The 24889-nt window shown below is 41.6% G+C and overlaps 1 protein-coding gene across 6 annotated transcripts in view; it reads right to left on the bottom strand.

Annotated features, from left to right (window-relative positions):
- LOC101484089 (glutamate receptor 3) overlaps nt 1-24889 on the bottom strand; it is a 101175-nt gene that overhangs the window by 69703 nt on the left and 6583 nt on the right. For all 6 annotated transcript variants that reach the window (XR_013101438.1, XR_013101436.1, XM_076891933.1 and 3 more), the window contains exon 3: nt 5829-6068. Coding sequence is in view for 4 of the 6 variants with exons in the window: in XM_076891933.1 (XP_076748048.1) it covers nt 5829-6068 (240 nt within the window). In the remaining 2 variants the exon portion in view is untranslated. The remainder of the gene's footprint in view (nt 1-5828; nt 6069-24889) is intronic.

Raw genomic sequence — 24889 nt, forward strand, 5'->3', positions numbered from 1 at the left:
GATTATCTGCCCTGATTAAGCTGCAGTTGTTAGCATGGCTGGATAACTAGCCTAAGACACTGTAAAAGGCAGAAGAGTTACAGCTAACACCACCCTAAACAGACCCTTATTTGTGGGCTTGGGGGTTACGTTTAAAAAATCCCATTGATGATTTTCACAGAATTGTATTGACACACCTGGAGTGAATACAAATGAATGCTAACGGAGTTCAGGGGCTATTAAGTAGCAATTATTTTACTAGATCTGGGAAGGATGAAATCGAATAGAGTGACGCTCCTAGTAGCACACGTTCCAGCCGTGTATTCCAGCCGTAACCCTAGCCTTATACCTAACGTCAACCACCACCTTAATCGTGTTAGATAGTTTCTTCCAAAGCGATTTAAATAAAATAAACGTACATGTGTAGATTCATTCCAAATGGTTCTCATGTTTCCTCATTTTTCCCAACTCGTAATATAGGGACGCGTTGGGTGGCCGAAAGCGTAATATACCGACGATTTGTCAAGTAGTGTAAAATGTTACACTTTGGGAGTGAAAACGTGCTGGCTGTTTGCACATTTCCATAATATGATATAAATGAGGTGTGTTTCAATAATTTTACACAGTATAGCATAGGGCTGTTCGATATAACGATAAATATCGGATGACGATATAAAAACGTCTATCTTTCATTTTACGCTATCGTTTGTTTCGTGGTGTCATAAAATAAACTGTTTACGGCAATATTTTTTCATCGTTTTGATGGTCACTGTAGTGGCTATATTAATTTCTTATTCTCTTATATTGAATATAACCACACTACAGACGGACAAGCGACTGTTTTTATGCATTGTCGTTAGCAACAACGACGGTAAAACCATCGCGTATCCGCTTGTTTATTTTCCACATAAACCTTTCACAATAAAGCTCAAGATCCTGTTTACACTTTTCAAAATAAACTGAATCACGTGAAAGAGTATGCAGTGTTTACGGATGAGAAGCAAAAAAGAGCTGCCAGGTGCTAAAAAATAAACCTTAGACTCAAACGTTAGAACAGGCTTTTCCCCGCAGCACGCCGTGTAATAAATACTCACATAGAAAACAGAGGCCGTTTACAGCTTATGTCTAAAAATGTATAGTTTCATGCATCGGTTAAAACACTCGACTCCAGCTACATGACGCTCAGCTGGAAACACTTTACACAAGTCGAGCTGCCCGAGATTCACAGAATTTTCAGAAAATGTAAAATTTTTGTGATTTTATATCGTTATCCGGACAATAGATGTCTTATATCGGGATATGAGATTTTGGTCATATTGCACAGCCCTAGTATAGCATTTTAGCTAATTATACCTGCTTATTTTATGTATAGTAGTTGACTGGCTATAACTTCAAAAGAACAAAAGGCTGCTTTTTCATGACTGATCAACTGGTCTTTATAGATGTTGACATTTGAAATATTTCTGTTGTTGCTGTTTCATGTAATACTAAAGGTTTCCCTGAAATTAAAAAGTCAAAAATAGCAGCAACAACCAACTCACGAAGCTAATGTCAGGCATTAGTGACAGGTAAAATTTTCATTCCAGCCAGCAAAATGTCATCAAGTATGCCTGCTTTTGTTTTTAAAGGGCCAGTTACTTCAAAAGTGCTACGAACACGGCAGCTCTGACATCCACACTGAGCTAACTGAACCTGAAAATCCCAATTTGTTTTCTTTTGTCAAACATGCACCATTTCTTATGACTGCTTACAGTTTGTTCTTCCCATTCATCATTTCTTGACTACTTTGCTGTGCTTAAGGAAAGGTTGCGTCTACTAGACAACAACGGTAAGCTCCAAGACGAAGGGACATAAGAGCAAGCTAAAAACATATAAGGAAGAGGTATAGAACGAAGTGAAATAGGAAAGAAGGAGAGACAGAGACTCATAAATCAAGTAGAGGTGAGATTGCTGAATCAGGGTTGATTGTGCCTGGGAGAGACAATAAAGCCTGTAATCATCTGTCTCTGCTGCACAGAACTGGCAATTATCTGCCCATACCTGACCGCCAGAACAGAAAGGGCAAGATCCATCTACCTTCACCCTATCACCCTATAGAGCTCCAGCTTTTAAGGGGAAATTCATGTACTGACGCAAGCTGAAAGCAAAGAAGAAGAAAAAAAGAAACTCCAGGAGTGCTATTGATATTGAGAAGAAGTGTTGCTGGGATAGTCTTTTTTCATGTATGAAATGTAGTGGGTTGAATCAAAGTAGCTGTTTGGATCTTTCATCTCGTTCCATCCACACACATATTAACACACACGCATAATGTATCCTGTCAATATATTACCTCAGATAAGAGGAGAGTAGCCACTCATTAGGCTGGTATAACACTGCCTACGGAGGCTCCATTTGCTTCCAGTGCAGTTCCTTCATCATAACGTCTGCTTTCAAACAGCTGTCTGATATTGGCATTTAGGGTACAAATTTCCCTCCATTTCCCTCCAATACATCTGAGCCTGAAGCATATGGACCATCACTCTCCGGCTGAAAGCACTGCACTGAGGCCTAAAAGCATTTTTTGCCAGTCCAATAACAGAGCCAAATGAATAGTGTGGCTGTAATTAATCTTTTCTATTGACTGAATAAAACCTCTTGGTGGAACTCAGCTATGTGATTTTTTCCCCCCCTCTGTAGCGCTGTGTGTTTTCCATCCCTAATAGAAGAGTTTGGAGAATAATTGCAAAGTTGCTTCCAGTATTATGAATGATCAATGCTTTTATAAAACACAAATTAAAAGGCAAAAAAGGCACTCAAGAAACTAATACATCGAAGCAGGTGCTTTGTAGCAAACATGAGCCTGAAGCAGAGCAGAGGGTCAGCTGTGATTTCTGCTTGTTTGTTCATTTCGCTGCTTGCATACTGCAAAGTCAGAAATCTGTCACAGCCACCTGCATGCAGGGACATAATTTAGACTTTTTAATAATTAATTACAATCCTCAGACAAAAATTAAAAAAGAGAGACCCAGAGCACTGTGACAGATTAAGGTGTTGCTACTTCTATCCTCCGAAGGAGGACATCTTAAGCTCATTTAATAATAATAATAATAATAATAATAATAATAATATTAATAATAAGCAATTATAAAAAAATAATAAATTGATGTGATGCTGACCTATAGTGTCACAATATAATCAGCAAGCCGTCGGCTAAAAGCGACTAACTGCTCACCATACCTCCCACTCACATGAGTCAGCTGTAAGTCAGAGCATGAGAACTACAAGGTTAGTACGTGAGCAGAACTTTAAATAGTTTCCTGAAACCGAGAGATAGATTCAAGTTTGAAAAGTTAAGTAAAAAAAATTAAAGTACTTACAATGTAAAGAAACATTGTGAAAGCACAATGTTTCTTTACATTGTGCTTTCAAGGAGCCAGACCTTCCTGTACTGTTTTAAAGGGGTCTTGAACAATAGTACAATAGTTCTTCAGACTTTCTGAAGATCTTTCAGAGTTTTTCTCAGGATACTCTAAGCCTTGTACCCGACCATTTCCAGAGATTTGTTTTAAAGATTTTTTTTAACTGTGACCTATCAGTCCTTCAAACAAAAGAGGCATCTAACGCAAGGGATGAACCTGTGTTTTGTCCAAACATAAAAGAAAACTTGTATCTTTAGAAGAACTGCCAGACCTATAAATACTATCTACACCAGATAAACAATATCTGCAAGTCGTATCCTTTACAAACAGGAAAGAAATCCAGGACCTGACACAGGACTTGAGAAATGCATCTAGGTTGTCACTGGATCCATCTAATGTTCACCTAAGCCTTCAAAATGGTCTCAGTGGAGGGTGGTTGTCAATAAACCATTCCTAAGGGAAGGAAACAGGGATAAAAGACTGACATTTGCCAAATTACACAAGAACTGGACTGAACATCCATGGCAAGAGGTCTGATGAATCCAAATCTGATGTTTTCAGTTAAAATCCTCATCAATATGTATGGAGCAGGTCAGGAGAGAGCTACAACCGTGAGTTTACAGAAATCTGCAAAACATGGTGGAGGCTCCGTCATGCTTTGAAAATGCAGAGAGTTGTCTGTCAGCTCTCTTTTGCTCCAGAGAGGTAAAAAAATCATGCACCCTTGAAGACCATTTCCTCAGTCACTCCTCTTGGTTTAGCCAGCAGTCAGTGTCCATATTGCCAAGGGAGCTGCACTACCTGATAAGCAGAGGTAGAGGTTCTCTGACACATCTGTCTGCTTGATGAGCCAAGTGTCAAAGCCCCCCAAAGTGCTGGATGGAGTGCATCAATAAACGACTTTAATCCCCTCCTGGGGCCAATGTCCTCCCCCTAAGAAGGGATCGTCTTACACCACTGGCAGAAAGGAGAGAGGTAAAAGTGACTTGGCAGGGGCTTCAGCACGGGGATGTACTGTACACTGGGAATTGTCTGTACACAGGTAAAAGGCTGTAAATCAAACGCGCCTGCTGTTGCCTTAATTGCAGGACGGAATTGGTGTTTTGTTTCCTCCTCCTCCTTATTTTCCCTCGCTCCTTTGCCCTCTATCGCCCTTTTTCACTCTTTAGTCTATATGTCTGTTTGTTATCACTCTCGTCCTATAACACCGCCTCTGTTTTTATTTTCTCTTTTTTATCTCAGGCTATTTTGCCCACCTCCGCTATGTATCCCACTCTGCCCCAGACGGTCTAACTTGCCAGACAGAAGCGGAAAAGCAGAAGGATGGGGGACGGGCAGTATTGGTTGTGCTGAAGGACGAGTGGGTTGCTAGCATCCGCAGGGAAGATCCAATGAGTGTCCTAGTCAGAGTGACCCTAATTAACCACATATTATCTGCAGGCTGTGTGGAGGATTAAGGCCCTCAGCTCTAGACCCTACAGGCCTGGAGACCCATAGACAGAGACTCTCTGCTAAAGCACACTTCATATTCTGCCTCAAAGCAAGACAGAGAGAGAGGTGGGGGCGTGAGGCAGGACCATGAAAAAATAGAACCAAAGAAAAGCAGAAATCTTGCTGAAGGGAAGACAGGTGGCTTGAAGCACATCTGTGGGTCAGGACCTTTCTATAATGAGCAAATAAACAAGACAAATAAAAAAAAAGTGCAGGAGGAATATGTAGTGACTGTTACTGACACCTTCACAAAGAGGAAGACATAATTTGGCTTTGTCTGTCATATCCCGAACATATCCATTCCCCCCTCTGCCCAGGTGGTGTTTGAATAAATTGAAGTTTTTGTAGGAGGAGGGGATCATTATTCTACGGAGAGATAATGAGCTCATTTTCTCACCTGACATTAAAAATCCCAGAAATGAACACTTGGCTACATTGACAGGTTGTCATATACACGGCGTCAACAAGGCAATGCAATCTGGGAACTACAGAGAACCCTCATTGACACAAACAATAAGCAGCCCCCACAGGCAGGCAGAGACTCTGATTTCTGTAGAAAACATTTTAGTAGCAGCTGTGACATACCTCATTTCAGATGAAAGACGAGCCAATATCAACAACAAGATTAAACAGGAGATTAACTGACACCAAGCAGCCAACTGTTTGAAGAATCCAAAGGTTATAGCTCATAGAGCATGCCGTCTCTTAAAGCATAATAGTTATTACCAGTGTTATGAGCTGCTGGTGAATTTATTTCACATTTACATAACAGCCAAACCACTGTATAAAATAGTGCAGTGTTAACAGTTCAAGCATTTACAGGGCTTTCATGAAGCATTACAGGGTAAAGCTATCCCTTACTAACCCTGCTGTTCGTCTGCCATTCTGAGTCACTGCAACATGTTTCCGTGATGTAATTCCGGCTCTAAGTCCCGAGTCGAGGCTCGCGCTGTCACCTACCTCGGTCGGTGTCGTAGAGGTAGACGAACTTCTGCCATTTGTAGTGAGAGAGGAGGCTGAGGACAGCACCCCGGAGGGCAGGTCGCATCTGGATGACAAACTGCACCTCATTATCGGTGGGGTAACTGGGTGTGACAAAGGAGGTGTGCAAAGCGCCGCAGAACGAGGTCAAGGTGTTCATGGACTTCTTGTCGTAGAATCCGAAGATGGCGTACACCCCGCGGGAGAACTGAGAGCAAACTGCAGGGACAGCAAAGTACATGAAGGACACGAGTTAAAAAAAAACATGATCATTCTCCGCAAGAACACTTTATTTTGGATACTTGACCCCTCAATAATATCCAATCGAGGGTTCGTATGACTCTAAAGGAAGCTCAGCGCACTTGATAAATTGTTAACAACATAAATAGCTTAAGAGTCAGAATCTTAATGTTGTTGTCTTTGTTTGTTTTTTTACGATGTAGCTTCAAAAAAATACATTGATTTCTCAATTTCTTTCAAATCATTATTAAGCGTTGTTAAACCCAAATTAAAAAAAATTAAATCAAACTTTCTTTGTCTTTTGTGCCAGCATTGTTGAGATTTTAAAAATAAGCAATACAACGTCTGCAACGTTCTCATATCTTATAGAATGAACAATCAAATATATCGACACGGCTAATTCAGAGTAGGTTTGGAGAGAACTCAATAGTGTACCTATTGTGAGTTACAAACTGGGGAACTTGAATTTTCTGAACAGTAAAAGCCGGCCAATAAAAGACCCTCAAAGCCTTTGTGGCTAAAATTATTACCCATTATTTTATAAGCTGTTTCGAGTCCTCTGGCTTTAGATTAACCCCTTAATTTTGAAAACAATCTAGAAAGGAATCAATATAAAACAATTCCTAGCGTTGCCTCCCCAAAATGCTTTCACATTTCTTGTAAACCTGGTATGCAACCTGTCTTACCACTAGTTCCTCCCTTGAGGTCCTTGCAAGAGTTATTAAAAGCAATTTTTAAGAAAGTAACCTATGACTGTGTGCACACGGAGTGTTTGTTGTGTTTTATATTTGTTCCATCAGTAATGGCAGATGGAGAAAGATTTGGTAGCTCCAGTTTCTCCCGTCAGTACGTCAAAGTATACTTTGATAAGATGCTGAACCCCAAACTGCCCCTGTTCCAGTGATAGGTAAAAGCATTTTTCATTTGAATGCTGATTTGTCTATTTCAAGTCTCACCCTGAAGTAGTGATACAAAAAAGGGGACTTAAAAAAATCTTCCTGTGAATACTTATGTACGGAGGCTGCAGTTGATCTGTATTGAGCCTTTACATGTTTTCCTGTGGCTTAAGGGGTAACGTTCACTAAGTATGGAGACAGCATTCTATCTGAAGGGGAACAGATCCAGTGGTAGTGGTTCAGAAATGCAAGAATTGCAGCATTTCTGTGTGTCTGCGTGGCAGTCAAGTGATAGAAACATCACGCCATTCACTCAAGGTCTCCCGCACCCACTAGGAGCTCCCACCGGTTATCGCTTTGCTCCCTCTTCCACGGTGAACGACTTACTGCAGCATTCACAGCAGCTGTGTGCACCGCTGCTGCCTGTCGTCGCTTCTGTTGCCTCCCACGGAAGAGCTGAAAAAGACAACTCTTTGTGCCTCGAGTGCCAACTGAATCTAGTTTCATTTTCAGTGACCTTACACACATGTTTGTGTTTCAACAACTCCACACAGTGTTTGCTATTCTCCAATGTGCGCTGCATGATGAGAAGTATTGGGTCACACCTCTTGGTGTTTTCAGGCCCATTTCCACAGTGTATAAAGTGAACGCCAAGCCATGCGGTTTGTCTTTACAAATATTTATGAAAGAATGGGTCGTTTTAAAGAGGTCACCGAATTCGAGCCATGGATGGGGTGGATCAAGTGATATATCTCAGTCACAAAGTAGGAGACCACATAATGTTACAGAGCTGAGGTGCATAGTGTCCCAAACCTCCTCTGGCATTAACATCAGCACAAAAACCGTACGCCAAGAGCTTGGTAGTATGCGTTTCAATGGCCAGTCAACTCCTGTACAGTAGGTGTGATGTGGCCCAGGATTTTTGTCTCTTAGTGTCACAGTGTTTCAGTTTCATATCTAATGTGAACAGAGTCAAAACAAAAAGACAAAACAGTTTTAAGACGTGCAAATGAGGATCACATTTCAATAGACTGACCCAGAAGGTCAGCTTCTGAGGGAAAAAAACAACCACTTTAACTAGATGCACAAAAAAGACCCTGTTTTATAAGACTGCTATCTAAGGAGACCAAAGGTGGAACTTAAAGAAAATAAACAGTTACACAATCATTTTCACTCCAACATCTCAGTAGCACCAGTAGCATTTTTGATCAGCAACATTTCTTGAGAGACGTTTTGATTTGTTTGTGTATTCATCGCGCACTCTGGCGGGATTGGCGTAAATTGTTAGGCAGGGGCAACTTCCATTCACTCAGAAGCCATTAATGTGTAAACTAATATTTAGAGCTACAGGTGTGTTTTGCTTTCCTACCCTATCATGAATGACTGTTCACTTATTCTGATTGACTCTCAAGCGTTCCCGCTGGGTAATCAAGCATTCTTAACATCCGTAAACACTTTGAATATTCCAGAGGATGATGGGAAGGAAAAGGACGGGGAGGAAAGCTCTAGCCAATCTTATGTAATGGCTATGTTAAAAATTTATTTTTGATTGGCTAATGGACAAAAAAATATAAGTCATATGATGGGGAAACATCAGATATCACTTTGGCTCTTGCTCACTTCTTTAAATAATCTCTGGTAGTATTCTTTAAACTGAAAACAAAACAGAAATCCATCACCAAAGTGACAGTTGGCATTTTGTGTGTCCATCTTAATCAAGGAGAAGATGCAATCACAAACACAAAATAACTTGTTTTCCTTTTCTTGTGCCCGCAAGGACTCATCTGACTTTGTAAAGAACTGTGCTACAGCATGCACAAACCTTTCTGATGCTCAGAGGACAACACAACAGCGCTTATGTATTTGACTCTTTAGCACAATTGCTGTGTGAATAAGAGATCTGCTGGGATTTTCCTCATCCTCTTTAATTCTGTTCCCTCCCCTATCTGTCCTGGTACAGACACCTCGTTCAAGGTATAAGCAGTCTCAGTCTCACACACACCACAGGCAGGCACGTGCACGGATGCAGAGGCGCAAGCACGTACGCACACAGCCGCGACGCAGCTCCTTGATAAGTGAATCAACAGATGGACAGCAGTATTGTGGGTAAGTGCTGCTGGGTAAGTGGTGCAATCTCCCACAATGAATGGGAGCCAGTAGGAGTTCCAGCTCTCGTCGAGGCCCACTTTTCTCTGCACTCCCTCTTAATTTGGCCCGGTACTGACACAGAACCTATCCTACGGGACCAGATCTGGCAGCCTCTTTCTCTCTGCTCAGCTGTCCTCTTCTTATTAGGTTGAGCTTGAGCAAGCCTAAGTTTCAATAACATGTATGTCCATGCAATCCCTTCTCGCTCTGCTCACACTGGTCTTTTTTGCTCTCATCTTCTTCCACGGTTTGTCCCCTCACAGAAGTGCAAAGCTCTGTGTTGCGTTGATCCCATGAGGGTAGGTTCTGCTAAAAACTGATATACTGCTTTTTTGGGGGGAGACATGCACCAGTTACGCACACTGCAACAGATCTGCCAGCATCCTCAAACTCCACCCCTTAGATATAATTCACAGTGAACTCTCCTGCTTCAAGAGCTCCACACTCTTTTCCTCAGTCTCTCCGTACTGTCCACCTCCGGAGTCATGTTGCGTTCCAGATACCTCAGAAGTCTGATGTCGGAACAGGATTTGTTTTGGCCTTTAGCATGGTGGAGCCATTATTACTAACAGTACACAATAATACTTGTTTAAAAAAAAACACAGCTGCAGCACATTCATGGATAGATCCTGGTCAGTGCTCGGCTTATGGTTTATTTAGTGAGCTACAAATACACAACAGTGGCAGTACAGATGAAAAGTTTTACAGTTTTACTACTGTTTACGTTCACTGCAGCCAACTTGGTTTGTTAAATCAGGGTTTCAGGGAATGCTCCGACTTTCCGAGTAGGGAATTCAAGTTGAGGGGGAGGGGATTCAAATTCAGACTAGGAACTTGGAAATTCTGACTTCCAACTTATTCAGGAATGCACCAGGCGTCTTCATGGGAAATTGGCTGCCTTATGAAAGGCAGCCTTATCCAATCACAAAGCTGTGCGATGGCTGTATTGTCCAGATCGTACTTGTGTTGCCATTCTTAAACAGTACGGGCCAACTAAAGATGGCACCTTAAGGCTTAGAGGTGTCCACAGTGTGTCCTCTCTCCATCCCATCACTACCAGCTGCACACTACAGTTTTTCCTTCCTACTTTTACCAAGTGGATCCTTATAGGGGTCATTGTTGGGCATTTTCTCTGTACTATTGTGGGGTCTTTATCTTACAATAAAGCGCCTTGAGGTGACTGTTGTTGTGATTTAGCACTGTGTAAATAAAATTGAATTGTTCATGTAGCATAGCCTGAAGATGAGCTGCAACCCCTTAAAGGATGATTCTGGAAAAGAAACATCATCTCATCAAAAAATTATCCCTTTTCCCCCCAATTTTTACAATCTGCTGTGAGAAAATAGCAACGAGCAACTTGCTTTTTAACTCGGTGCAGAAGGATGAAAAAACAAAGTCGTGTTTGCTCTTATCATCAACAGCAGGGAACTCACAAAAGGGATGAGTAAGTGTTTTTTTTTTTCTTAAATCAAGGCACCGGCTTTTGTGCGATATTGTAACTTTCTTTTTGTTTTACATTTCGTTGTTGAAAGCGGAACCAATTTCCTACATCGCTACTTTGCCAATAACTTTAATTAATTTAATTTGAATGCATTTTTTAATAATACTAATATTTTAAGAGTGAATAACAAGACAGTGGAGCAGCAGAGCACATACAGCACATTGGGATTTTTGTTTGCAGCAGCCAGAGAGCAATCAGTAGAAACACCGATCAAGCTGGTTCTTTGCAGTGAAAGGGAAATTCATTTGGACAAACTTGTGGGAATCTCTTGCTGTCTCAACACAAAGAACTTGTTGCATCAGTATTTCTTAACCTTCTAGTATCAAGATGCCCCTCGTGTGTGATTCTGAAGAGACAAACTCAAATCCGAGTAGTGTCATACACCTCTCCATACGGCACTTCTCTCCACGTCCTTCACTGTCTAACTCCGCTCTCTTGTCCTCCGTCCTCGCCACCTTATTTGACCTCTTCTTTTGTTGCCTGTGTTTTTTCTTTCGCCCCAGCCATCTGGTCATCCCCCAAAGCACACATCTTCTTCAAGCATGGCAGGATCTCTTTCCACCTGAGCGCCTCCCTCTTTCCACACTCGAATTGTTCCCTCCCCATATTATTGCCCCCAGTCCATCAGTGGACCGAAGATTGGTGTTGGGGAAAGAAAAAAAAAAAAAACATGGTACAGTCAGGGGACAGGGCTACTGTGGAGAAATGTCCTGCCCTCAGCTTTATGTCTCTGTAATTAAATAAACGTGATAGAAATGTTTTGCTCCACTTGGAAATAAGCGGCCTGTCTCCAACTCTGAAGAAATAACACATCAGATAATAAGATTCAGTGGTTCTGTGTCACCTTGAGTTTCAATAATACTAATTTACTCAAGAGTCCTCAGACAGCTGTGTGCATGTAGAGTCATTATAGGAGCTTGTATGAGGACTGTGTGGTAAACAAGACTACATAGATAACTCCCTCTCATCTGCTCCCTCTCTTTTCTTCATTCTCCAATCTCATTTGCCCCTCTTTTTTCATTTTTTTCTTCCTCTGCAGCTAACTGTGCCTCCACCCCCCACCCCGTCACCCACCCACTCCCCCTTCCTGCTGCAGGGAACCATGCATCCCATCTCCAGTTCACTGGTCAAACACACACAGTGTGCCGCCCTCATTCCCTTCCATAATCAGGACAATCGCTAGTGCTACAGGGATGTTACATTTCTGATGCATCACTTGAGATGCCTGGCCTGGAATGCTCGTTCAGAGGGATATGTGGTGTCCTGTAGGCACGCACGGCTAATTCATAAAAAAGAAAAAAGGAAAAAAAACAACCTTTTTTCTCTTTTGTGGCCCACAAGCCAGGGTCTTGCACTGCCTTGGGACGGTGTGCGGTGCAGAGGGTTGCAGCAAAGGGTAAATGTCATTGCTGATTGTATCGTTTTAGCTGTTTTCCATTTTTCCACATTCTCACTTTCTCTCTTTGGCTTCGTTCTTTCTTCTCTCAGCCAGTTGTCCTCCATTTCCTGCCTGTGTCTGGATCTCCTTCTGCCTCTGGTCCCCCCACTCGCACCCCCCACTGTCGCCTGCCTACATCAGGACCAGTCAGTCCTGCTCTGAAAAAGGGATGCTGTCACAGGGAGATAGCTTGTAAGTGCCCTGGGGAATTGCATCGAGTCTTGTCATATAGAGATGTGAAGTGCCTCAAACCGTTAACACAAATGGTAGAGCCGGATTCAAGAACTACTCAACTGCAGTGGTGCTGCGAAACGTTAAAAGGAAGCTGTTACTAGTCCTGCTGAATCAACGTCTCCAATCTATTTAGACTTCACATGATCTGCTGGGCTAAATGACACCAGTGCACACACTGAAAAAAAGAAAGTATGCGGTATAAACACTCACACGCTTCAATACAGCTGTAGTGGGTATTCGAACAGGGCTATATTTTTTACATTACTGATATGTGACTCGTAATGATGTCAAACAATCATGCTGCTGTTTAACAAGGCTCTGTACTGTGTGGTCGAGAGCTGAGTCCTGTGAAAACACAAGCTAAAGAAAATGGCAATACGACTACAGGAAAACAGTAAAAAAACAACAACATGATAATAACACAGAAAACACCAGAGAATACAGAATCAATCAGTATACCTCAGTGATACCGTGCCTTTATAACTTCGGTAAAAGTACCGAAGGAGTTTCTGGCTGCTGAGAAGTGATTCTATGCATAAAGGTATGATCCTTTTGCACAAAACTGTGGTAGTAATTTGCATATTTTTTAAATGTATATGCAATTTGCAGGGGAGGGGGAAAAAAGGACTTCGAGGCGTTATAAAAGATAGCATGCTGACATTAAGTCAGCATGCTTGCTAATTCTCAAGGATACGCTGAATGTAAAGAGGAACGCTGGGAATCCCCTTTGCTAAATATACCTCCTCTGCCGTGTAGGAAGCAGCTATACATGTGTCCTGAAGCATGTATGTGAGTGTTAGTCTGGTGGAGTGCATGATGGATGATACAGGGATGAAGATCCCAGCCTACGGATACTTTTTCACCCTTACCCTTGAGCCCACCCACCTAGAGATCTGTCTTGAAGACAAGCAAACACACACACATATACATGAAAATCAGTATGGAAAGTATTTTCCTTCACCTTGGTAAAAGACATAATAAATAATGTAAATATACATATTTTTAGTATAATAAATATATATAACAAACTTGAACAAATAACTCCAAAACCACCAATGAACAGTTTCTCTCATGTGGTGCAACAGAGGGCTTTTGAAAAGCACACTAGCTGTTTCATATTGTAAGCATGTGTTACATCATGGTGCTCTTTATTATGTCTGAATAAATGAGTATAAGGTCCCAGTACTGGCCTCTCTGGGTGCAATTCTAGTTTGTATGTTTTGTTCTTTTTTCGTGACATTTGGTTTATTGCTAGTAATGATTTTTGGTGTCTACCACCTGTGAACATGCTAGTCGGTATAACTGGGAAAAATACCTTTCGCTAAAAGAACTTCAGAGATTGTCAATAGAAAATTGTACTTAGTAGTCAGTATAATCTTTTAATAATATAAGTTTGCATATGGTAGTGATAGGATGTGCGATCCTTAATAGTCTGCAAAGGCTTTGTGTGCATTCCAGAGTGCTCTGGCATTCACACCCACATCCTGGGAGCATGGGAGAGGTCGTACCTTGTCTTATTGTTTTATGGTAGGATAAACGTAGCTATGTCAAGTTTTAGTCTAAGTGCTTAGATGAACTGTTGGACTTCCAGACCAGCAGGTTTAGGGAAGTCGGTTATGGGGTCACACACTGACTCCATACCTACACCCACACACACACACACACACATATACACATCCACATTCCAATGTAAGGAACAAACACCCACTGATGTATAAAATAAAGACCAGGGTAGTCTCAGAGCTGCGAGTCCCTGAGCCCTCACTCTTGTACGAGAGCTCTGGTGGCTGCCCTTGCTAGCAAGTGAACCTGTGTGTTTCTCCTCTCTGATTCTCAGCTGAAGAAGTGTTTTAGAATACATCTCTTGACAGAGATGTTTATCGTACAGCTCTCAGTTAACAAAATGGTCTCAACGTAACTGATCTCACAGTTTTCAGTTTCAGTTTTCAGTTTTATTTGTCATATGCAAGTTAGCACAGGGTCAATATTGCAATGAAATGTGTTTGACGAGCAGCAGTCACTCAGCAGCATGATACAGTAGAAGAAAATATAATAAAATATAATAAAATAATAAAAAAAATAGAAAAATAGTAAGGAGCAAAATATTAAAGAGACATGGTAAAAGAGAAAAGATGACTAAATATATATGTATCTATAAATATAAATATATGTACACTAGTGATTAAATAAGAAAATATGACGGGAGGGCAGATGGGATATTGCACAGGAATGAGCAGCAGAAAATTACAGTATTGCACTTTTAAATATAAATATCAATAACAATAAAGTGGAGTGACCAGTGCAGATTAAACAGAGTACTTGTGAAGCTGCAGGTAGCTTCTGAGTGCGTCCTGTGGACTGTGTTGTGTGTGTTTAAGTGTTGTGGTTGAGGTGTCGTATGGCTTGGTGGTAAAAACTGTTTTTAAGTCTTGTAGTCCGAGCAGACAGACTCCTATAACGTCTGCCAGAGTCACAGTGCCATTTATGCTACAGGCTGCCATTATTGTTTTGAAAACTGTTTTGAACACTGTCATCACCATATCCCACGGCTTCATCTGAACAAATATTGTTCGGCCAAAGATGCATTATGATAAATTAATTTGAGAGTGATAGGGAGTACTACTGACAATAACTTGTCTTCTGTCTCCCTGTGCTTTCTTTCTTCTTTTCTTGCCACACGACGGCAGACGGCAGCTCCTCTCTGAGCCTGGTTCCACTAGAGGTTCCTTCATGTTAAAAGTGGGTTTTTCCTTCCCACCATGACAAAGTGCTTGTGCTTTGTAAATTGAATTGAAATGAACTGAGATTGAGCTCACATTACAATAAAATGCTGTTCTCAAGCAATCATATTAAACTGTCCAACTGATGCTCCCTGTCGCATTCTTGTGTTGTGTCTCCTGTATAATTATACACAGCGTTTAAGCAACTGTCACAAACTGACTGTCAAACCTAATCGGAATCTGTGTGTTCATGCACTGTTCTGTAAACGGCATTTAAAGATTCATATATCACACTTTCGTCACGTTAAGCTGCACCGAAGTGCGTCGTAAGGCAAATTCCTGACAGAAAATGGCTGTGTGCGTTTTATTGTATCTATAAAGTGTACACCACTGCAAACTGTAAAAACCCTGTGGATTTCCTATTTGTATGACACCTTAATAACAGCCACACACAAAAAGGCAACTGTCCAGTAACCTTAATGTTCAAATAAGCATTTATATCTATCAAAGTGATGTCTGACTGGCTGCCTGCAATCTTGGTTGTGCAACTTCTTAGCAAAGAACGTTTGTATTGTATTACAGCGTTCTCACAGAAGGATGATATCTGACCTAAAAAACAGTAGGTCCGAACAAGACACAGCCAGCTGTTCGGTGTTGTTATCTCAGACACAGGATTAAAATATCAGGAAATGTATCTCAGTTCATTTACATGACTGTTTCAAATATTGGCTAATTTATCTAATTAAATAAAAGTAGTTAAATACGAAAGTGATGGCTTTGATTTCAAGCATTTTTAAATAGGAAAACTAATACTAAAAAATAATAATGTACTAGTACTAATATTAAAAAATAGGACTCTGTGACAACTATATGAAACAGATTATGTTAATATGGTGTTACTGCAACAACCATGCTAAAAAAAAAATCACTCATACATTTAAAATATGAATGATTAATTCTTATTTACTCAAAGTGGTGCTTATCATTTGGGCACAGATAAAGCAGGTATCGGGTTTTCTCCCTGTCAAATAATGTTTTAAAAAGAACTGAGCCAACGTCATTTCTAAGTCGAGCTCAGGTCCCGTTTATGGTCTGCATCCGAAGCCTTTGTGCCTTCGTTAATAACGCCTGACACATTAAAGCTTCAACTGCTGCGACTCAGAATGAAACAGTGAGCTGTGAAACTGACCAGGGGACCGGAGTCACTCAGGTTAAATCCGGAGTCCACGCACGTAGCATCACTAAGGTTCATTAACTATTGCTATATTTCCTCGTTTTTCTCTGCAGCCTTTCACCCATCAGCTCCCTCTCCTCTCCACCTGCCATCTTGGTGATATAGTCCTGTACTTGTGAGCATGGCCGGTGAACAAACCTCAAGGGACTCAATGACTCTCAACTCCATCTCCTTCTGACAGATATTTTCTGGTCCTACCATCATGCTTTTCTTTGAACACAGAACAACACACTGGGCTGAGAAGCACCGTGCGGGTCAAACAGACATACACTGCGTACACAGAGGACCTGGCCTGCGCATGCGGTGATGTCTTTATTATTGTGGCGATGCCATCTGCTCATTGTGATGCAGAGTATGGGAGCAGGAGGTTGCACGAGAGTGCTGTTCTTATGTTTAATGCGCTGGACATTTCTAAAGTTCAGATAACATTGTAGTGGCGGAGCTGGACGATTGGACAAGTTGCCGAGCATCTCTGGGAAAATCAGTTTGATAGCACTCAAGCGATACATGCAGAAATCTCACTTTGCCTGGCCCTGTCCACTGCATGTCATTTCCTTGACACATGCAATTAAGGACTATCTGTGGAAGCAGATAACAGAACTAAACCCTTGGCCCTCGCTTCACCTTGACAGCCATGCTCTGAGATACTGGCCCATTACATTGAACAAATAACAATCCCCTCTCTCTCAGGCTTGTGTAGTCTACCATTTGCTGCAATGCAGAGGCAAGAGGAGTGCTACAGGACTTGTCTTATCCTTTCAAAGATGATCGTTCCTTTCACCTTCAGAAGGATATCACCGCTGTACAGAGCGAGGACAGCTGCTAAATGCTGACCCTTTTGAGGCTGCCGGTGTGCATTTTTAAGGAGGATTCAGCCAAGTGTGAAACATGTAAGGCTTATGATATTCTGTAATTGGATTTCCCAGAAAGCTGGTGACAAAGTCCCTCACATACCACTAATCCTCCCAATCAGCACTGCGGGACTAAAGCATGCCCTTCCTCGCAAATGAATATGGAGGAAGAGAATGGTGGATGATCGTAGAAGAAGACTGGTGTGGACTGCACTACAGGGATGGAGAGCTGCCAAAGGTGTGCCAGCACTTGACTTTCAACAAGAACGCTGGGGTTTGATTTACATGTGGGACCCTTTTAGAAACTTAAGTAGCTACACGGTGAAATAAACCCGTCCACAACAGTAAACATGCTGGAAAATGTATATCTCCAGACTAGCGGCTGCTAGAATTTGCTTAATTTTGACACTACTGGTTGTAATAAGCTTCTCACACAATCGACCTATAGGGTCATTCTTTGTGGGAGAGCAGTCTCTGATAAAATGGGCAGATTGGCTCTGCTGAATTGCAGGAAACAGCTCACCTAAGGACTGCCTTTAAGAAAAGAAGACATAAGAAAAAACCTCTTAGCTCCATCAAAGAGATTAAAGGAATGGGATAAGAAGATGCCTCTAAATTATTCGACTTGACTACAGGAGAGCTGGGCTTGCCTGAGTAAAGATTTGTGGTGATATTTCAGGTATAGAGTGCTGCACCCAACTGACTTGTTTTGAATTCTATTCACCACAGCGGGAAAAATACCTGGCAGCCGCAAACCTCTCCTGTTCCTGCTATCATTTGGATGGATTGTTAAAAAAACAAAAGAAAAATAAGAGTAAACTTCGTGGATATCTGGCAGGCACACATAGTTTTCTATCAGTGTCAAAATGCTCCCTTTCCCCCCTCTGACCTCACGTATACCCCAGTTCCGTCTGTGCCTCACAAACCAGTGTGTGTTTGTCATTTTCTCTTTTCCTCATCTGCAAGACTGAACAGCAAGAAGTCTTGAAAGTCTCATGCTGCTGTTAGAGTGAACACCGTCTGATTTTAATGTTTCTGACTGGTTGTTTCCATCCTTTAGGGGGATTTCGGATGCCTGTTTTTCGTGTACAGTCAGAGTTATATGCACCTGCAAAGCCAAGAGTGTGCTGCCTAGGGAAACTGAGACGGGATGACTATCTGCCAATCTCACGAGGTCTGCTTACCGTGCATGTAAACTAAGCCTTTGCCCCTGGTGACACTAATCAAATTTCATATTGCAATCCATATCCTATGACGGCGGAACAATCCAAGTCGAGCCATGAAGGATTTCCATTGTGAAGCTTGATTACAGAGTACAGAGAATTTTAAAACAGCACCTCTCTGAGCCCATTCTCCCCGAGCCTTTTGTCTTTCAGTGAAGAATAATAGAATAAGTCAATGAGGACAGGAGATGGGACCAGTTGTTTAACCTTGAAGGCATCACTTAAAGACTTCCCTCTCCTTTTCAGCCTTGGTGCCGGCATAGTTAAGTATGTAGAGTCCAACACCACTTTTCATCTTATTAGTGCCCTTCCTGAGATGGTGCTCCGTCCCTGAATGATAAAGCTAGGGGGAAGTAGGGGAGAGGCTGAAATGGAAAACGGAGAGCTATGTAAGGGAATAAGTTGTAATCCCCTTATATTCTGGGGCCTCGGCATGCACACTTTTCTAAAAACCAATTTCCCCACAAATACAAATAAAGATTTTTGGTAAGTGGCTTCACTTGAGATCCACTTCCTATAGCGGGCAAGAAGGTTCTCTTTTCTCATTTGATGAAAAGACCTCCTATTTTTTATTCTCAGTGGACTCGTCATTGTCTGGATGTGCTGGGCACACATACCAATTAAAAGACTTAATAGCAGTCTGATATATTGCCTGATATAGTCGCCATGCTACAATGTAATCAAGTCATAATAAGCCACAGGTATTAAAATATCTCTTTTTATCCCGACAAAGACACTCTGTAATAGATTCATTTTATGAGACTAAGAGACTGGAGAAAGCAAAATACTATCCGCTATATTTTTTGAGACATAGATAAATGGATAAGGCTTATATAGGGCTGTGTACAAACCCCGCAAACAGGCCAACTTCCAGAAAATAAATAAACACTCAATGGTTTGCTAATCTCTTAAATCTTATATTTAACTGAAAATACCACAAATTAGTTATTTTGAGTTCTTCTCAAATTGGATGACAACAGGTGTCCATGCCTGTCACCCAGTGAAAACATCTGGGACATCATTAAAACAAATATTACAACAAACGCAGCCTCGAGCAGCCGAGCATTTGAAATCGTATATCAAGCAAGAATGTAAAAAGACTGTTGTTATTACTGTTACTATTAGCTTATTTTGTCCCTTCTTTTATTTGATCACTGGCTGAATATAGTTATACAGCAGTTCTTTCCACATTATACACACTACACGTCTTCTTATATCTCTACTATCCCCTTATTCCAATGATTGTTGGAACATGGTGGATAGTAGATTGTTTTCCAGTTTGTGTTGTTCTTATATGTATCTTGTCCATGTCCTGGATATGTCAATATCAATAGGTTATTTGTTAATAAAATTATAATAATTATTATAATAATAGAGGGATGTTGCAGAAATGGTAAATATAAAAACATCCAGTGGTTTGCTAATCACCTAAACCCTGTATTTAATTGAAAATACCACAAAGTGAGAATTTCTTCTTTCTAGCTGTCCAGACATGTCACCCAATGACAAGATCTGAGGCTTCATGAAACAAATAGCATAACAAATCAGATCTTGTGCAGTTAAGTGGTTGAAATCATATATCAAGCAAGATAAAACTACAGCAGTCGATCGATGGTGTTGTGATGCAACGCAATTATAAACACGTGCCTGCATAAAGGTTTTATTGTTTCGGTGCTCAAACCGGTGGACCAATAAACCATCTGCTGTGAGAGCGCTCAGGATGCCACGAGCCACAGCTTGTGCTGGCTTTTACTCACACGGAGATCTTAGGATGGTTCAGTAATACTCCGAATGAACAGTCTGAAGCTGGTGAATGAACTCCCTGCATAGATTTTAAAAAAAGGAAAAACCTGCAGTGCCAAACAACACTGTGCGTCAGACCTAAAGCTCTAACTCGGCCTAACAGTGATGTTCCTCAGCATTAAGTTTGGGTCAGTTTGAAGCAGAAATGACGCTTGCTCTCAATGCATGTTTGGATTCCATCATGAAATCAAATGGAAGCAGTTCAAGAAAGATAATCAGAGGACAGTGTGAAACTAGCAGGAATGCTGAAAGCGCTGCAGTGCTGCCTGAGGAGATTACCTTGAAGGGATACAAGTCAAATTCAAGTCAGGCTTTTTTCTCAGATCACTTTTCGGTCATACCTCCAAAAAGCTGGTTGCACCTTTTTACTGAGATGCTGAGAACCCATTTACTTTTTTGCAATAGCAGCTTTGCAAACAAAGGACAGCCTTGATAGCTGTTTTTGCATGTTGCTCATTTCTGCTTTCTCTCGGTTTTGTTGGCACTTGACTGACTGGCCCAGTGGACCAACTTTTAGCAATGCGGCTGAGCTCCAAGATATCAGCATTCACAAAATTATTCTAGGTATAGCTAATGTCACAGGTGGCTTGAAACTACAACTAAAAACTCTTTATCATTCTTTTAAATACACAATGATTGATACCACAATTTTCTGACCTAAATTTCATAATAACATTTTATTAAATTCAGAATTTGAGTCCCCATTGCAGGATTTGGTTAACCCCTCGTGCAACAAGAGGCTTCATTAATCCTAAATATTTCATTCACTTACATGGTGTCCTAGGGCTAAAAAGCTTTACTCAGAGACAAACCGCAGAAATTGGGAGTGAAATGTTCACTGACTTTTCACAAACTTTGGCCACATGAGAGCAATTTCCAAACTTAAGCTTCTTTACGCATAAAAGCCCCAAAGTCTATCCCCTTACAGCTTAGTGATGGTGCATGTACAGTAGCAGCACTAGCAGCACTACAATGGGCAGAAGGAAAATAGAATGAACAAAGTCCTGAGAAGAAAGCAAAGGCACATAAAGCGAGCCTGATGAGAAATGCGCGCCCTTGACACACTGGAGAAATACATGTTATTCAGTCTTACTCTCCATTTCCAGCAGAAATAGAAAGGTGCTATTCGGCATCCACCCTTTAAACATATTGTACATTCCTTTACACAAAGTTAATTTCAAAAGTCCTACTTTTGGCTCCTCCTCAAATCGCCGCCATCGCAGTTCTGCTAGAAAGCGGGTGCGGCTCATCCGCAGAGATGTATAAAATCTCACATATCAGCTGACAGCATATTCCAAACACTCAACTTCAGCGTACAAGTGGGAGCTTCTGTGTCAGCGATTGAGAATCCAGTTCACACCACTTGCATGTGCACAACCCAGCGTGCGCTAACACCGTTGCTGGTCACTTCATCTTTCCATCTACTGTGCCTCTCTCGTCCACTGTTCCCTTCTTTCACAAACATGGCTAATCCACTGAACTCGTTCATGTCCTTTTTCCATCACATTCTAACACTGTCAGGGCTGCAAAGGGCACCGGCTTCTGTGAGAAGCTTTCCATTCAGGCCTCTGGAATAGATTCACTCCAAACGGCCTTTTCATTCTGCAGCTGCGATGGATTAGCTCTGTCATGGGTCCAGATGAAGTTTGCTTCCCTGATCTGCAGGCCACACTGCGCCACATAAAGCCACACAACCAGGATTTTTTTTTTATGGAGGGAGGGGGTGGGGTTGAAAAATAACAATTAAGGAATGGCACTGACGGCTACCGAATAGTTGATGGTAGAATGATAGAACACTTCAATATTTCACAGCACAGTTATGCATGGACACACTAACATGGACAGCGGCCTGGGAGCTACCGCCCACAGGTTTTACGTATCCATGTGTGAAATGGCAAGAGCCACACAACAGCACTCTCCGAATTAACTGTTGGAGAGAGAAAGAGAGGAGGGTCATGGTTGAAAGAGCACATCATGTTCACTTAATTCTCACTCATGGGTATAGTGAGCTCTAAGGATGGGAGAATACCAGTAGGAAATATGTAAAGCACAACCACACCGCCGTGCTGCTTTTAAACATTTTTGCCTGATGCGCGTTTTCCCAACACAAGATGGAGAAAATGATGGACAGCCACCTTCATCAGCACCAATCTCTGCTTTATAGTTACCCAGGACAGATTCAAAGAATCGTACCCACGCTTGTTTTGTTATTCATTCTTCTCCTCACAGCGCTTGTGTAGATTTAAACACTCTGAAATAAATCGGTGCTTTTTTTGTAATGGTGGCAGCATTCGATCCAACTAAAGCGATCACAGCCATGCAGATTTTGCTCCTCATCTCCTGCCAGAAGATCTTCTTGTTTGATTGTCATTAGCACTTCCATCACACCAGCTGACCCCCCCCCCCCCCCCCCCCCCCTCTCTCTGACACTGCTAGGGGTTTTGTTCTGCAACTGTTGCCGTAATTGGCTGTAAATCTGCAAAGGTGTTGGTCTGCATTATGTCGTTGACTGTGTAAGATGTGTTTAATATTAACCACATTCACGGCACAGTGAGTGTTACTCGCATTTTTTTCTCTTTTTTCTACCACTGCAAGGAATATGCTAATAATTTTATTTCCTTCTCCTCCTCCTCTCCTTCAGCATGTATGAGTGCTCATCCACTAGTTTCACAAGGTTATGATGCTTCAGTGGCCCAGCAACTGTGAACTGTCACAAGCAATCAGTTATGATGGAGCCCTTGTTTCTGCACAGACATGCCGCTTTGGCAGGGCTCTGCTAGCGACTGCCTCTTTTGAAACAGGCCAGAAACGTGCGGATCAATCTGCTCAGTCGGCAGACGGAGAGCTGGAAGCCCCATCGCACTGTGATCCAATATTTACTCATTGGGAGAGTACATCGTGACACTCCCTGTTGGTGTTTTGAATTCAACACAACAGTGACGTCCTCCTCATTTTAGATTGTCTTTAGCACACACATACACAAATAAAACTGAGTGCAACACACATGCAGAGGAACGTCAAAACAAGCTGATGGTTTAAACCAACTGTTTTGGTATGTTTAGACAGCACCAACGGTGGCAATGAACGAGGTTCTTGAGGTTCTTGAAAGATCATAAAAGCATTTTAGTCAAACGCTGTCTGACCTTGGTTAGGACAATGCAGTCCGCAGCTCCTTCTGAAGAAGACCAGAGAGTTCTCTTTCTTTCCCTTAAGACTCGGTGAAGCCAAACCAATGCAGAAACTTCCAATGAAGCACGATGCGGATGTGCTATTCCAGCTCAAGCAGGGGGATTACTGATCCAGTGATTACGGGTATTGTCAGGGAGTCTAGTGAATAGCCAATAGCTAGCTGAGTGTGACTGCAATAGCTGCAAGAACATAACTGTAATGGGCTTTGTGGAAGAGATTAAATATATGTTAAGACATGGAGATAGAAATGAGAAAGACAGAGAGGGAGAATAAAAGTTTCAAAAAAAAGAAAAATGCTGACTACAGTGTTACAGATCTTTACAAGTGACAAGGTTTGAAAATGCGCCTCCTTTTCTTTTCTTTAATCTACTCCTCCCTTGGCTTTTCACATCTGCTCCATGCAGGTAAATGACATTTTGAAATGAAATATAATCTCTGCCACAAACAACATTGCCCACTCTCCTTGAGAAGTTTTGCTCACTGAGCTAACAAAATGGAAAACAGCCGTCACATGGAGCTAGACTGCTGGCACACACATCCCCGATGCACCTGATATAAGCCGTTTGTAAAAAAAAAAAAGAAAAAAAAAGAAAAGAAAGAGAAAAAACAACAGCAACAACAAAAAAACTGTAGCTTTCTCCCTGTTGGTTTTGACTTAAAATGCACAGCATTTAGACGCCATTCCTCGTCGGGAACAGTGTTTCCTTCACAGCAGCGAATTTGTTTAATGGACCACTAAGATTTTGCGTGTCTCCTCCTGTGTGGTTCCTGCAGTGTTTATTGCCGTCTTTTATGTGGTCAGCCAGCTCCTCTTGTTCATCAGAGGGCAGCGTTGATGTCATCTTCAATAAAGGAACGCAGACTTGGCCTGTCGTTGTCGACTTATAGTTCAGAAACTACACCATTATTTGAGTTGTGGTGAACTGATGTGTGAAGCAGAGATGGGCCTGTCTTGCTGGTTTTTTCAAAGCCCACAATCACTGACTCACTCACAATATAAAAGCATCAGTTATCACATTAAAACAATGGAAATTCTAATCATTCTGTTTGGCTATCTTAGCAAATGCCATCTGCTGACAATGATATCTTCAGTGTGCCATGACATTTCATCTATAACCATTTCCCCCTTATCACTTACAATTTATGATATTTGCCCAAGAAAACTGAGCAGATACATAAAGGAAATCAATAGACAATTCAAAGACACCAACACTCGCCAGATGGTCTGAGTACTTTGAAAAAAAAAAACCCCCATAAAGACTGATGACTGTCAGAAGCTGGAGAAATCTTTAAAAGCAGCAACACAAATGTTTGATGCAATCATAGGATATGCTGATTTCAAAAATCAAAAAACTCTTTCCTTACACTGACTTATAGTTTTCGTACTTCACAGCTGCTGAAAGTGGCCAAATGCCCGGCGTTTGTGAAAGATAAATGGAGATTTGAAGCCACCGCGGTGGCAAGGGAGGAAATCTGTTGTTTTAACAAACAACATCTGCCAGCTACATTGATTCCAAGACAAATAACACCCCGACAGCAGCACTTCTCCTCAGGTTGGGTTTA

Source organism: Maylandia zebra, linkage group LG2 (genome assembly GCF_041146795.1).
Source record: "Maylandia zebra isolate NMK-2024a linkage group LG2, Mzebra_GT3a, whole genome shotgun sequence".
Classification (NCBI taxonomy): domain Eukaryota; kingdom Metazoa; phylum Chordata; class Actinopteri; order Cichliformes; family Cichlidae; genus Maylandia; species Maylandia zebra.